We start from the raw sequence: 16,004 nt of genomic DNA, 5'->3' as shown, positions 1-16,004 counted from the left end.
TGTCACATTTAGATTTGTGTGTGTGTGTGTGACTGATTACCAAATATGTTATACAGATTTAAAGAGGTTTTTCTTGGGGTGGTCCTTAGTAACTTCCTGGTCCCTATGTTCCCTATGCCAATTAACCTAGTGAAAAAAACAGTGATGTAGCTGAGGTTGAGAAACTGCCAGAGCCAGAATTCACATACCATGCTGAACAGGCTTTTATCCAGTATTTCTGGTAGCAAAACAAAATCGTCTCGTTTCAGCCACACCCATTTCAGGTTCAAATTCGAATACAAATACAGATGCAAATATTAGGAGCACTAAACAGATACAGATACTTTTGGATTGCATTACACCCCTAGTGTGTGAGTGAGAATGAACATGAGCGTGTGTGTGTGTGTGTGTGTGTGTGTGTAGTACTGAAAAAGCCAGAACAAAGGCCTATGTTAAGACTTTCGTCTAATAGCCCATCAGGGATTTATATCCTTGGCTAAGAATATGCTCATCTCATCTCATGTGATGGAATGCTTTCTCTTTTTCGCTCTCTCATCTCCATCTCTGGCACAGGCGTAAGAGAACATTTATTCAATCTCAGCAGGACTTAAAGCTCAATTCCGGCCATTTTTCATTCATCCATTATCACCCTTCAGAAGGGCCCTATCAGGGGAAATACACTCCTTTAAAGCAGGTGAAAAATGATGGCTTAAGCCTCAGCTCTGAAATTCTCTAATTAGACTTCTCATCACTAGAGATTGTCATTGAAATGAGCCATGGCAAGTGTGGATTAAAGTCCGATTTGGACTCCTTCAATGTCTTTTTTAGGAGTCGTCCTCTCAGAGACTCGGATCATCATGAGGGGTCCAGGCAACATATGTACAGCAACTGCACCCATAGAGGAGATCACACACTGTTCATGAGATTTGGCAGACTGATTTGTACTGTCCAAAAGAATCTTCTCATAAATTTCTGGGTGTGCTGTTTAATCCCTCTTGTTCTATCAATAGGCCAAAGTTGGACACATTTTAGCCTATAACTGGGTGTATCACATAATCAAAATAAAGTGTGTGGAACCAAATCGGCCATACGTCTCCTACAAACGTAGTGCAGTGATTAAACTTTAATCAGATAATATTTGCCAGTGATGCACTAAATATGACGTGAAAACATAATCATACTGTAATATGTTGTATATAGTATACTCAGCACGTTCACCTCACACTGCCAGGGTTGATTGTTCCATTCCCGCCCCTGCCCTGTGTTTTGTGTCAAAACGTTATAAAGCCTGAGTCAGATAGTGTTGTGATGGTACTCGATAAAAGTTAGAACATTTTATAACATTTATTTAAAGAACGCACTAATGCACTCAACAGCAAGGACTTTATACTGACTCAAAACCTTAAATGTCTTTGGTACCCTTGCTCATTAGGCGTGCTTTAGGTCAGTCATTCTCAATGTGGGATCCATGGAATATACTGTAGCCATGGGGGTCCATGATATAGTCCATGATATTTACATTTGAATAGGTTTAATCCAAAGCTCAATAATTCAAAAATAAGTTGGCCTGTAAATCACGGACCTAATGTGTTCTATGTGTGGAATTGGACTATGGCTGTAATAAAACATCCATCAATCCATTTTCCATACCGCTTATCCTACACAGGGTTGCAGGGAGCCTGGAGCCTATCTCTGGGAACTCTGGGTGCAATTGAGGTACACCCTGGACAGGGTGCCAACCCATTGCAGGGCACAATCACACACACATTCACATACTATGCACAATTTGGAAGTACTGATCAACACATGTCTTTGGACTTGGGGAGGAAACCAGAGTACCTGGAGGAAACCCCCGAAACACACGGTGAACATGCAAACTCTGTAGACACACAACAGATGCTGGATTTGAACCCCTAACCCCAGAGGTTTGCCACCATGTCTACCATGATACTGTATAAACCATCAAATCCATGTAAATCACAGAGTCTAATGTATTCTGTGTGTGGAAGGTTCAGAAACATAAAAATCTATGGCTCTAATAAACATACAAAATATTATTGTACACATTTAAATAATGTACATGAAATAAATCTGTACGGAGGGGGTCCGTGGAATTGATTTTATAGTTAAAGGGGTCCTTTGTTTAAAAAAAAAAAAGTTTGAGAACCACAGCTGTAATATTTGACTGAAATTTCAGATCCTCTTTTATGTAAACATCTGCCATAGAATGGACGTTTATGCATATCACTATTTCACGGTGGAGGCGAATGAAAAGGATCAAGCCTTAATCTTTAGCTTTGCATGGCTGTGTTTTTAGTAATTGTGTGTATTTGTATTGTACCCCTTCAGCGTGAGTCAGAGAGCATTGAGAGCACTGAGTCATTGCTCTCTGCTGCCATGTGTCTGAAAAACAGGAGCAGCATTACTCACTGCATTTGGATGCATCAGGAGATTAAGGGTTGTGTGTAGTGGTAGAAAAGGCTCTTTTCTTTGTGCATGTTTGTGTGTGTGTGTGTGTTTTAGGAGTAGTATGTGCTGTTTCAGGGTGGAGTAGTCATCACTGGCTGAATCACCTTGCCTTTGACTCACCTCTAACCCCCTGATGCTAGGCTGCCAGGCTGATGTCCACACCCCTCTTGTCGTCTTTTTTTTTCCTTTCCAATTCTTAACTGTTTGTCCCTCTATCCACCCTGTCTGTGAAGTTCTCTGTCATTAAGGGGCAGAGTAGTGTATTTTTAGCCACCTGAGGGCTGAATCTCATTCGTTTTAATGTCTAAACAAGGTTCAGGCCTGCAATAAGGTGTTCTTTTTTTGGTTTGGTTGGTCTGCTATCTAACACCCCGCGCACACACCAACACAGACATGCACACACTCTTTTTCTCTCCATTGTGCACATTTGGGAGTTGGCGAGAGATGGACAGCTTGTCTCTTTTGAGATGTGTGACCCATAAGCCAGACAAAGACCCCTTTCTCCTGAGTGTACAGCACAGCCTGGGTTTGCAGTGGTTTTGTATGTGTGTATGTGTGTGTGTGTGTGTGTGTGTGTGTGTGTTTCTGAGAGAGAATATTGCAGTGGTTGGGAACTGGCACTGTGGTCAGGTTTTCAACATTGATGTGCATTCTGCCCTCGAGCTTAGAGCACAGATGGTCATGGCCACCACACACACACACACACACACACACACACAAACACACACACACACACACACACACACACACACAAACAGACATGCTTGACTTACTATCCTTTGTAGGACCTTCCGCCGATGTAATTATTAATGTTATGCCTTAAATCTTACCTTAACTTCAGTAACCAAAAAGAAACCTTTTGGCTAGTTTAGATTTATAAATAAGCTAAATATTCCAATAAGGTTAATACTGTCAGATATAGAGTAGCTATCCTTATGGGAACATTTGGTCCTCACCAAGATATAATAACATGCCTACACACACATGCACACAACCAATGTAAGACAGTATATTTGAGTATATTTTGTACTGTATATGCAGTTGTCTTTCCTCCACGGGTCACAATTTTCAGAGACATTACATCTTTGTAGCCCTGATCACCATCGAAAATGAATCTATTATGGATTTAAAGGGGATCACAGTTACAAAATATTATGTTATACAGTTCTAACAAAATGTTGAAATGTTTGTGTTTAAAATGTACATTTCCTAATGCCATCAACACAATCCCACTGAGGGTTAAATCACCTTGACTTTCTGCGGTCGTAAAGCCTGAAATGGACCAGATTATGGAAATGCCGTTAGACTGTTTCCCAAAAAAGTTTCAGTGGTAAGCGTGTAAGCAGCGGGTGGTTCTATTTGTGTGTGAGAATGTAGAGGGTGTTTAATTTAAAACTGAAAAGCAGTGCGGTTTTTCTAAGACTGGTTCTTGTTAGTGTATAAAGCCATAACTGTGTGACTTTGTGACTTTGTTTTTTTTTTTTTTTCTTTTTTTTCCTCATACTAATGAGAAATTGGCTTTTTCTCACTGCTCATATTTGAAGTCGAATAGGGAACTGGGTAGAATAAATTTGTGGAGAAACTGAAGGAATACATATGCTTCCAGACAGGTACAGCATGATACTATTATGCAATTAATATCATGCTCTGCCATGTATAAAATTCTGAGCAAGCCCAGTTGATCTCAAGTTTGGATTTGGAAAGAGGGTTCATTGATGCGGTCAGACAAGTCATCCTTTATCATATTCCTGACAAGTGTGGAGTACAACAAGAAAGCTATATAGGCCTGAATGATTGACCCCTACCCCTTCATTGGCTATGTTATAATATTGGAAGCATTTTTGGGTCCACTTGTCCCTGTAGACACAAGAGTCACTCCAAATCAATGCAGTTCTTCTGACTGATCACCTTTATTCTATGATGAAACATCTCTATCCTTATTGGAGTAGTCCCTTTCGGTATGACCCTGCCCCCTCTGACAGGGCCTGAAGACTCACTGAATGGTTTGATTATTTTGAAAATAATGTAAAATATTGTAAATCACATTCTGTGGTCTTCACAGTCACCAGATTTCAACCTTCAACATTTATGGGAGGTTTTGGAGCGACTCTAGACAACACTCTCCACCACTATTATCATCAGTGGTGTTACAGGGTGTAAGGGAAAGACCACTGGAAATTGCCAAAGGATATTTTAGAGCAGATGTATTCAAACAAACTGTATAGGTTTAGCCACATCAAATATTTTGCTTATAGATCTAGATAAGCAATTAACATGACTGGAAGGCAACAACAGTTACTTTTTAAAGGTTAAACATTAATTATGATTTCCTGGCTATAAATAAGGCAGCAGTTTGAAGTGGTTATGTTTTGCTTTTGTAGTGGCTCTTCACATTACCACTATCGACTAAAGGCGCGCACTGTAAACAGACAAGGCATCTGTTTTGAATTTGAAGTGGAGAATATTCACAGACTTCTCTGTCCAGTTGTCTTTAAACAATCTGTTTCCTTTTCAAAAACTGAGCAAAATCTGCACAAACTTTTTGCTTCCTTGATGAACTGCTTTCAGTCAATGATTTACATAAATGCATGTGATTGGCCACCACAAGCCACAACAGAGGGTATGCTACAGAAGTCGTGATGGTTCATATAAAAAAAAAAAAGAAAAAATGAGTCACTGAGTCGCTGAATAATGGCCAGCGAGTTTGCATGTGATTGGTTCAATCCACTAGTGATTGGTTCGCTCTCTAGAGCGTGACTGAAATATAACCATGTGGAATTCGATTGAATAAATAAAAGTATGCAGATTCTAGAGGCTGGGATAAACTCCAGTAGTGTTAATAAAAAGAAAAGAATTACAAAACAAACAGAAGCCCTCGATATAAGGAGCCTAATAAAAATAAATAATAATAATAATAATGAATAATAATTCCTTACATTTATAAATCTCCTCAACCACTACCAATGTGTAGCATCCACCTGGATGATGTAACGGCAGCCATAGTGCACCAGAACACTCTCCAAACATCAGCTATTGGTGGATATAATAATAATAAATAATAATAAGAAGAATTAAAGATGCAGCCAGCATTTTTGGGGGCCAAGCACCCAGACTCGGTGAGCCACACATTCACAGATGTGCTACAATTGCTGCCTAAACAATCACAGGAAAGAAGAGCCATAACTTTAGGCAAAGGGATGCAATAGTGATTTGTAGTTTCACTCATGATGTGTATGTTTTTACCAAGGACAGTGGTTGAATTCTCTGACAATAGGAGGAAAGGTCTAGATGAACAAATTGCTGCTGCAGCTGCCACTACTGCCATGACCTGTGATGTTGTATGTTGCTGCTTTGACCTGTGGTCATGATTGCTACTGTTTTGATATTAAACCCTGTCAGTCACATCAGTCACATTTGTAGGAGGAGTAGCAGGAAAAAAAACAACTGTTTTTGACAAAATCCAAGATGGTGGAAAATCTAATTAGCCGAAAATTGATTATTATAGGATGCGTCTCAATCCAGGGAATCCAGGATTCCATGGCTTTTAAATTTTGGACACATGGTTGTGTCCAAATTTGGGCACTTGGCCCAAATTTCCTTAGACCCACCCCAATCAGTGTGCCAAATTTCACAACGTTTTACTAGACACTTCTATGGGCTGCCGTAGACACCCTAGCCAGAAGAAAAGGAAAAAAGAATAATAATAAGAAAATGTAGAATAACAATAGGTTGCCTACGCACCTTCAGTGCTTGGCCCCCTAATTTTTTATTTATTTAATTAATTTTAAAAAATTCCCCCCAATATTGCAAAGACACTTGTTGTCTTAAGATGAACTTGGTTAAGAATAAGTATGATTGTTAGAAACTGTCGTTAAAGATATCCTTGTGACCAAGATCAAATCTGAGTACTAGAACTTTCTGTGTTACATTTCAGTCTCCAGCTGTCTTTCATCTTTCTATCTATCTCACTTTCTCTAATGTGAAATGTGTTGTGCGTTTTTGCGGAAAACCGATACTCACTGTAAACATGGAAAAGCCAGATGTGTATACATTAGAGCTCTGGTTTTTATAGGTGGGTTTACGGAACAGTGGGGGTGGTAACCAATTACCAGCCCTCGGTTTTTCTAACTCTAAACGTATGGATCCCATAGTTAAATGCGGTCATGTGATTGTTTTCGTTATGGTGTAGAGAACGAGAGACGGGGGCCTACTGTGACTTTTTAGCAGCTTGAGGGATTTGATGTGCATAAATGCAAACAAAAAAAATAATAACTTCTCCGTCTTTCTTCTAACAGGTCAAACATCTGGAAGTTTGAAAAGGCTGAATGAAAAAATATTCAGTCACACTAGATTAGTTGTTGCATGACCTCAATGGTTTCCCAAGAACAACAGAGCTCTACTGGTCTAATGTATGCTTCTTTTTTAAGTACTATTTCATATGCTTCAGAGTGTGGCATTAGAGAGAGATGTGTTAGTGTTTGTCTTCCCATAGGCTTCGGGACGAAATACCTCTTCTAATGAAGTTCAAATTTCAGTTCCCTCTCAGGATCTTCTCTATGTGACCCAACACCACTATGCTAAGGTCACAAAAATGCTCAGTGCTACAACAGGATTCTATAAAGTCTTATCATAAGTTCTCATTTAAAATTTTTAAAGGGGTATTTCTCTTGGCAGCAAAGGTGTGCTTTTCACTTAGTTTTTCTTTCGTCCGGCGTAATTAGAATGCGGTGCTCGGGAGTAAAATATATGCAGGTCTGGCAATAAGCTGCCAAGAACAACTCGCCGAGCGGTTTGTGGAGGAACACTAGAACATTTGTAGGCTGTAAACTTACAGGGAGTCTACGTCTGAACTTCAAAAAGCAAAGAAAGGAACTGGAGCGACTAACCCAAAGTATATGCCATAAAAATAAAGAATCAAATAAAGAATCCTAGAGCAAGTCAGAATTTGAGTTTTCAATTAATTGAGTAAAATCTGTTGCCCACCACATCAAGTCCAGGGTTTAAGTATTTGGTTTAGAATTACGCTATGGGTATTCAAATTCATATATTTGACGCTACAAAGTCCTTGCTTACAAAGAAACTATCACGACTGAATAGTCACAACAGATACATTTTAATGCTTAACCACTGGTGATTAGTTCATTTAGTTTATTGCTTTAAATAAGACAATTTGAAATGGAAGTGGTTGTTTTGTTTTATATTGGTGCTTCATGTCAGCAGTTTTGACTAACACCATGGATCACGTGTCACAGCTTTTAAATCTCATCCCTGCCCATCCCCTCAGTTATTACTTCGTATCGTACCTACCCGTATTGGATATTTCTTAAAGGTACTTTCACACATGCAGCGACAAAGCACCTCCCGTGCTTGCTAACTATGATTTTTGCTTTAAACATCCGCAGATAGACGGCCGCAGTGGCAAAGAGCACACACTGCTTCTCCTTCATCTCGTAGGATATGATGCATATATACAATGGTGAATTTTATATACAAACGCTCTCCCTCCAAAATGTTTAATTTTATCAGCAAGAAAACTCGTTTGTTGTCAAAAGTGGAATGCTATTTGTGCCACCCACTGATAGTGACATGGCAACAAGTAGTAGGAACACCTACTGGCAATTTCATAGTACAGCTACTAGCGACTGTGTGAATGTAATAATCTTACTTAGTTCTATTTCCTAAAATATAAACATGACACTGGGCAGAATCAAGCATTCATTAAAGACGAAGGAATGATTACGATAAATGCATCTCGAGCAACCTGTATTCCCGTGTTAATGAATGTGAATTCTGACCACCTGTATTTAAAAAAAAACTCACAAATACTGTAACATTTCTAAGCAATTCAGTTGGAGCATGAACCAATCGAAACCTATTTTGTCAGCTGGTTTTAGTTATTTATGCTGTACCTTATTTATATTCTGCAGTTAATTATTCAAGTTATTTGCCTGTTTATTTTTGTGTCCTTCAGGTAAAGCAGAACGGTTCTATGAATACAATTTGAATTCTCTCAGTGCTCCTTGTTTATTCTATTGTTTACACAAATGCTTCCGGAGTTTTTAATGAGAATGCTAATCTGTTCTTGCCTGATATTATTTTATTAATGCATGTTTGTTTAGCTATGTGTTTGTTTGTTTTTTGGGTTCCTTTGCCTCACAGAGCAGTGGTCAAGGTTATATAAATATAATTGTTAAGGACAATTTTAAAGAAGTAAAATCATTTAAAGAAGAAGTTGAGGAGAGTTTGCGTTTGCATATGAGTAGAGTGTAGTAGATATGCTTTTATTTAAGCAAGATCAAGCAAGATTGTACAGGCCTACGTGAATCACTGTGGCTAGCTATCTCACATTGGTATTCCTGTTGAAGGTGCTTCCAGTAAAATTGGCATGCCTTCTTCCTTTTAATTTTTATCTGACCAGCTTTCATATTTTAAGCTTCGATTATGTGGAGGATCAACCATACAAGTCCCTGTGAATGAGCTGTTTAATTGAATTACAGCCGGAACTACTGTCAGAGCCATGCTGTTATAGAAAATTAATCAACACCTTCAGGTTTGAGAATTCAGCAGCTCAGTGGTATAAATTTAATTGTAGTGTTAACGTCTGGTTAGTTATTACGGGATGGATATTACAAACACATGGCCTTATTCCATCAAGACATATGGCCTTCCTGAAAGCTGAAGGTCCCTAAACTGGTGTAAATCTCCCACTATCTGACCTTCCTCTGAAAAAGACCACTATTCTCTCAGCGGATTGTGGGTATTCATGGGAATTGTATTTTACATATGTTTAGGTATAATTTGTGATATAGCACACACTTGAGTGTTTAATTGAAGGCTTTGTACTTGTACTAATACCGTAGCATTCACTTTAGTATTCATTAGCATTCCATTGTTAAACCTATTTTAGTGGAGGAAACAACATACTGGATGAGAGTGTAGTCCACAACTATGGGATTATTTTTGTGTCCCTAGGCTATAAGAGGAGAATAATTGCACAGTGGAAGACCTTGTATTTTAACAAAGTGCCTGTCCACAATGATGATCATCTTTGTTTGTATTTTATCATTTGCTTCTAGGTCAACCTCAGGCCAGGTCATCGCCCTTGCCGAAGTCATTAACCAGCCCCTCGGAGTCTGCAGTGCTTCTGAAAAATGGCAAGTCTCTGAAACCCCAGGTGCACAGCAGTAGCGTCAAGAATGGAGCAGCACTCTTGCGGGCGGCATCGTCCACATCCTCGTCTTCATCTGCACATCATAACAACCCCAAGAAGTTGCAATCGAACCCATCGATCAACAGCCAGAGCAGCAAGAGGAGTAAAGGGAGCTCCAAGTCCAACAGCTCACAGATCCCTACAGAGGCCCAGGATGGTGGGTACAGTTTACTTTTAAATTCACAGCATTTAGCAGATGCTCTTATCAGTTGACATTTCTGTCGAAAAAACTTATTCTCCTGAAAGTATACACAGGCCATGGTCTAAAAATATCAAAGCTAAAACCCTGCTAGTTAGAGGAGTTAGTGTGAGAGTTATTACAGCAAACAGCACAAGGTGAAGAGCAAGGAAAATGGTATAGAATATTAGAATAAGACCAGGGGAGCAAAATTTTGGTGTATATTTAGGCAAGGTTAAATACTGCTTTATGCATTTATTTATATTGTTTGAATTGGACACAGCATTTGTTCTCCTGTTGCTCCATAGTATTATTGGACCTTATGAGCTATCTTCATCAAATTGTAACATGATATAACCTTAAACAACCTAATTATACAGACCAACTGGTACCTCGACCCATTTTAAAAGGTCACATGGCCATTTTGGGGCAATATCTCATAACAATTTAAAAAAGCATTCACCAGAATTACCCATAAAATACAACCATGGAATCGGTCTCCCTAGCTTCCAGTCACCATGAACAAACATTTTGGAAGTAAATGTTAAATGTTGCGCTCTCTCTCTCTCTCTCTCTCTCTCTCTCTCTCTCTTTATATATATATATATATATATATATATATATATATATATATATATATTTCCTAACTCTATTTGATGTTATTTTCTGTTTCTTTAAGTTCTTAAATTACACTGATAAATCTTTGTTATTGATTCATGGCATCAACAGGGAGTTTTACTCTGTGTTCACACTAGTATCCATTTTATATCTCTAGCCATTCGATTTTAGTCTTTGGTGTCTTGAGTTACTGTCTGTTGGCACGGTTTCTCGGGTAGCACGTATGAACATATGCCAAACCATGCAAATGGAACCACACAAATTACATATATTTCAGTTAGAAATAACAATTCTTGGGCTTATCTTGGGAACACTGGGCACAAGATGGGAATAAATCCTTGGTGGGACGCCAGAATGTCAGAGGGCACCATGTACACGCATGTTCAGATGCAGGGGCAAGTTAGCATACAGTATGTAGTTAGTCTTGGCAGTATGTTTTTGGGAAGTGGAAGGAAACTAGAAAACCCTGAGGAAATCCATAGAGTCATGGAAAGAATATGCAGAACTATGCAAATGAAAGACTTCAGCAGCTTCTGCATTGGTGCTGGTGTGAACACAGGGTTAATGATCATTAGACAAGTATGTTGTGCTACACATAAACATGCCATGGGTCGACTTTCCAGAATCCCCTAATGTGATTTCTGTGTTTGTCAGACTGCTGTGTGCACTGCATCCTGGCCTGCCTGTTCTGCGAGTTCCTAATGCTGTGCAACATCGTGCTGGACTGTGCAACCTGCGGCTCATGCTCCTCTGATGACTCGTGCTTCTGCTGCTGCTGCGGATCGGAAGAATGCGGTGACTGCGAGCTTCCTTGCGACATGGACTGCGGCATCATCGACGCCTGCTGCGAGTCGGCCGACTGCCTCGAGATCTGCATGGAGTGCTGCGGCCTCTGCTTCTCATCCTGAGCCTCATGTAGGGGGCACTGCAATGTTAGCTCGAAACTTCTAGAGAGAAGTTCTAGGTGAGAAATGTGATCGGAGAACTCCATACTGGGCTTCAAGGCTGGTTTGCCAATGAGAAGCATGAGAAACGCTGCGACTGAGGTCCAGTTGTGTTTTCCCGAGTTTGGCAATTGGGTTCCAGTTTATTGTGCTTAAAGTCAGAGACTCTTAGAATTGTCCTCAGATTTTGCAAGAATTCTGGGACATTCTCTGTTTTCTGCAGTCTGCACTTAGACTCTTCCTCCAGATCCAGCTTCCAACTTGATTGGAAGAGAAATCTTTAAGACATTGAACCTTGCTCACAGTAGGAGATGTTGTAGGCTAAACAGGACATTTTCACTCCTTTTTCTTCAAATTCCAGTCCTTTTCAACTCACATTTCTTTTCAACTTCACATTTATTCAAAGAACGAATCTCACCACTGTTGCGTAATTTTTTGATGCACCAAATCCCGATGCATCCATGTGAAAATTCATATTGTAGGTAACAAAATCATGGGGGAAGTTTTTTTGACTATACACAGTGCAACATGAACAGTGTCTTTTAAAATCTTCTAAGGATTGATTTTGAATTTTTTTTTTCCAGGGGATCTGCACATTATTATTAGTTTTATAATTTTTTTTTTTTTTTTTACCTTGAACAGTCCCACTTCACATTCCAAAAAAAATCATGCTTGAAAGAGAAGTCACTGATTTTATTTTTATTTTTAATATGACGTCATCTTTTTGAAGCAGCTTCAATTTATATTCTGCACAGTTACTGTAGTACTTTGCTGTCCATCAGCTGTGAGCACAGGACTGAAACGGACGTGAGCTGGAGAAAGGGCTGCGTTTATTTAAATTTTTCATGCAATGTATTTACTCATGTGAACAAAAGTAACAAGAGATGTGTTACTCTATTTAACCCGTCCTGTGATTTTTTTTTTGTTTGTTTTTTCCTTTTCTTTCTGTCTGTGATTGAGTTTATCGAACATTAATTCCTCTGATTTCTAATTGTTCTGTAATGCTGGAGGCTTGTTAAAGCCCTGTTCAAAATGCCAAAAAAGCTGTGCAAGGATTAAGTACACATGGTTTTTTGTGTTTTGTTTTATTTTGTTTTTAAGTAGAAGTAGTGATGCACTGAAATTTTGGCCACTGATTATTTGGAGGCAAGAAATTAACAAAAATATGACTTTTAACTTTAACTTTTACTTTACTGATTTTAATTATGTTTTGATTGAAAGAGAAACGATTAACTCCAATAATTTACATTGTGCAACAACAACAAAAAACCTAATTAATAATCATTTTAAAGGGGTCATATTTTGCTTTTTTAACGTTTTTAAAAGTTCATAATTTTGTTTATTGGCTGTAATTGAATAGGTTAACATGCTTTAATGTTAAAAAAATAAATAAATAAAAATATTTGTCACATAATGTACATTACTGCAGTACCTCTATTTCCAAGCTGCCTGAAATGCTCCGATTGAGTTACGGTTTCTCCAAAGCCCCTCCTTCCGAAAAGCCCAGAGTGCTCTGAATGGCCAGCTGACCCTTTGTGTTGTGATTGGCCAATGTGTCAAGCATGTGTCGTTACAAAAATGTAACGCCCCTTGGGTTAGCTTCGGCTTCCAAGGGTTCTAAAGTAATTATAAACTCCTGAGCAACATGACGTCGGTTTTACTGCATCAGTTCGAGCCCGAGTCAGATTCACAATATGTGAATGATCAAGTGAATCCAAAGTTGCATGCACGACTTGAGCAGAATGTTTCACAGTGGTTCTTATTTTGTAACTCTCTTACCTTTCAGATGTAATGTAAATTCCACTGGCATGCTGTCTCATTGTTAAGTGCAAAAGTATGCTACTGTTATAAATAAAGAGTAACCAAGGATTCGTAATTTTGTCCGTTTTTGGAAGTCCAAACACACCGGTTTTGCTTTTGCACCAAAACACACAGCATCTCCCCGACATGTCACCAAACAATTCACTGATGCCTCGCCTTTGTTCTTCGTGGTTGACTTTGGGCGGTATTATGCTAATATTTCAAATAGTGAAGTAGACGTTTGCGGAAGTAATATCTGGACTTCGAACGAAGTGTTTTGGCAGGTCTGGAGCAGTGTTCCATGTTAGATAGTATAAATCCCTTTGGGGGAGAATATGAGCTTTTTAACTTTGCAGATCTTATGCATGCACAGACAGATACATTACACACTAGAGGAGAAGGAAATCATTAAAAAGCATAATGTGACTCCTTTAAATAATTTTTGAGTTCAGGCTTTTGTCCAAAGTGCCCCAAATTTCCGTTTCGGCCAATAAATTTAATATCGGTGCATCACTATGCCAGCATGCTTGACTTGTTCTGTCATTTGCTCATTTATAATTTGGTTATGACCTTTATTAACTTTTTCAGTATCAGTCTTGTTTGATCATGAAAATGCTCTAATTGGCTGTTATCAGTTAACATGCATTAGTTTATTGATTATTGACGATTGACAACTGATTTGAAGGTTGGTTATTTGTTTTTATAGATTCTCTCATGACTCAAACATTTTTCAGCTTTTTAGTTTTAACATGAGGTGTGAAATGATATTCATTTAAATTTAAGTCAGAGCATATGTTAATAATTATAATTGTGAGAAGCCCATTATTATTATTATTTTATTTTATTTCATTTCATTTAACTAGAGGTCAAGAACAGAAAATTATCAAATCATGTTGTAGTTAGTAGTCAATAATGTTTACATCTCGTGGACAAAAAAGGAACTGGATATAAAAGATATAGAAAATAAACTTAAAACTTGACAGAGAGTAGATATTCATCATATACACTATGGAATAAAAGAGCAGTGTTGAAACTGTTGTGTTTGTACCATTATATTCCAACAGTGTCATTATTTCCATGACTTAATATAATTTATCCTTTTATTGCTGGCCAAAATTTAGGTAAATTATATACAATATATCTGATTTGCATAGACAATTCTTAAGACATTTTGATTATGTATCCTTACTAGCCTTGATGTGTTGAGAAATAATCCTGAGCCTAGAGAATTTCAGCAGTGTTGTGCCTAGATTTCAGTAGAATCCTTGAGTATCCTCTGTATATGTTCTGCAGTCTGTATTCAGACATTTCTTCACTGTCCACAGTACTTTCTATAGTGCTTTTAACAATAGTTACTGTCATAAAGAAGCTTTACAGAACTCTGGATGTCAAGTCAAGTGTGTTTTATTGGTATTTCTCCGTATATCTTGTATACATTGGAATGAAAGTTTTTTTCTTCAGGACCAAGGTACAACGCATAATACAGTCACATGAGCAAGCCAGAGGCGGCAGTGGTGAGGAACAGAACTCCTGAGACGCCATGAGGAAGAAACTTTGAGTGGAACCAGACTCAAAACTGAACTCCTCTTCTGGGTGATACCAGATAGTTTTAGTACTATTTCGTTTCCCCAGTCTTCTTATTTCTACACTGTTGTGTGCTGTGACATTAGAAATTGTATTTACTAATACTATATTATATTTGTGGACACCTGATCATCACACCCATGTGTGCTTGTTGAACATCCCATTCCAGCTTTAGTCCCCCTTTTGTGTACATCTTGTATACATTGGAATGAAATGAAAGCTGCTGTTATAACCTCCATCTTCTGGGAAGGCTTTCCACTAGATTTTTGGAGCATGGTTGTGTGGCCATTCATTTACAAGAGCATTAGTGAGGTCAGTCTCTGATTTTGCGTCAGTCAACATTCCCAGCGTTCATCCCAAAGGTGTTCAGTGGGGTTGAGGTCAGGATTGATGTTGAGTGCAGGACATTCAACTTCATCAATACCAACCTTGGTAATTCATGTCTTCATGGACCTTGCTTTGTGCACTGGAGCATTGTCATTGCTGGAACAGGTTTCCGCCTCTTGGTTCCATTTAAAAGAAATTGTAATGCTACAGCATATATACAATTATGTGCTTCCAAATGTGTGGCAATAGTTACAGGAAGTTCCACATATGAGTGTGATGGTAAAGCATCCACAAACTTTTGACCATATCTATAGTGTATTTCAATACTGGAATCATTGCCAGTTGGGTTGATATTTAAATGATCATTATGATTACTTGTAGTATAATCAGTCTTCAACAGTTCAATATTTTACCAGAGATTTTAATAGATGATGATCAAACTTGGACATGTTGTCTTAGGGCTCCATTTCAACTGCTTTTCTCTGATCTGATCGGCCTTTGTTGCGAAACAGAGAACAGTGCACTTTAATGCACTCTTTATAGGCTGCCAAAGTGGTTGAGGAGAAATGCCTATCCAAGCCAATGTGCCAGTAAGGGAGGAGCAGGTTCTTGGTTCTTTTCTTTTTCTCAGGGGTTTTTAACCCTCTAGTGTAAAACATTTAGATCTAGGTTCGTCACTTGTTTCTTAGCTGTAATCTGCTGGTTTGATGCCGAAGACTGGATTCAGACAAAGCAACCATTCATTTCTCTTCAAGAGCGGTCACTCTTCAGGAAACTGTTAACAAGAGTATCTTTGGACATGTGCATGTAGTTCAACAGTGTCCAGTATCCTTACACCAAGTGCATTGGTATTCACACACATACTTTCCAGCAATCCCCTCAAGATATTCTCATA

At 38.5% G+C, this 16,004-nt stretch overlaps 1 protein-coding gene across 5 annotated transcripts in view; it reads left to right on the top strand.

Moving 5' to 3' along the window:
• The window catches only part of mdfi (MyoD family inhibitor), a 54,234-nt gene extending 39,989 nt beyond the window's left edge, over positions 1 to 14,245 (top strand). For all 5 annotated transcript variants that reach the window (XM_017450995.3, XM_017450991.3, XM_053674048.1 and 2 more), the window contains 2 exons: positions 9,525 to 9,815; positions 11,109 to 14,245. In XM_017450995.3, coding sequence (XP_017306484.1) covers positions 9,525 to 9,815; positions 11,109 to 11,362 — 545 coding nt within the window. In that variant the 3' untranslated portion in view covers positions 11,363 to 14,245. The remainder of the gene's footprint in view (positions 1 to 9,524; positions 9,816 to 11,108) is intronic.
• Positions 14,246 to 16,004: the final 1,759 nt, after the last annotated feature.

Source organism: Ictalurus punctatus, chromosome 21 (genome assembly GCF_001660625.3).
Source record: "Ictalurus punctatus breed USDA103 chromosome 21, Coco_2.0, whole genome shotgun sequence".
NCBI lineage: Eukaryota > Metazoa > Chordata > Actinopteri > Siluriformes > Ictaluridae > Ictalurus > Ictalurus punctatus.
Note: the sequence above shows the minus strand (reverse complement) of the source record. Positions and strands in the feature narration are given on the sequence as shown.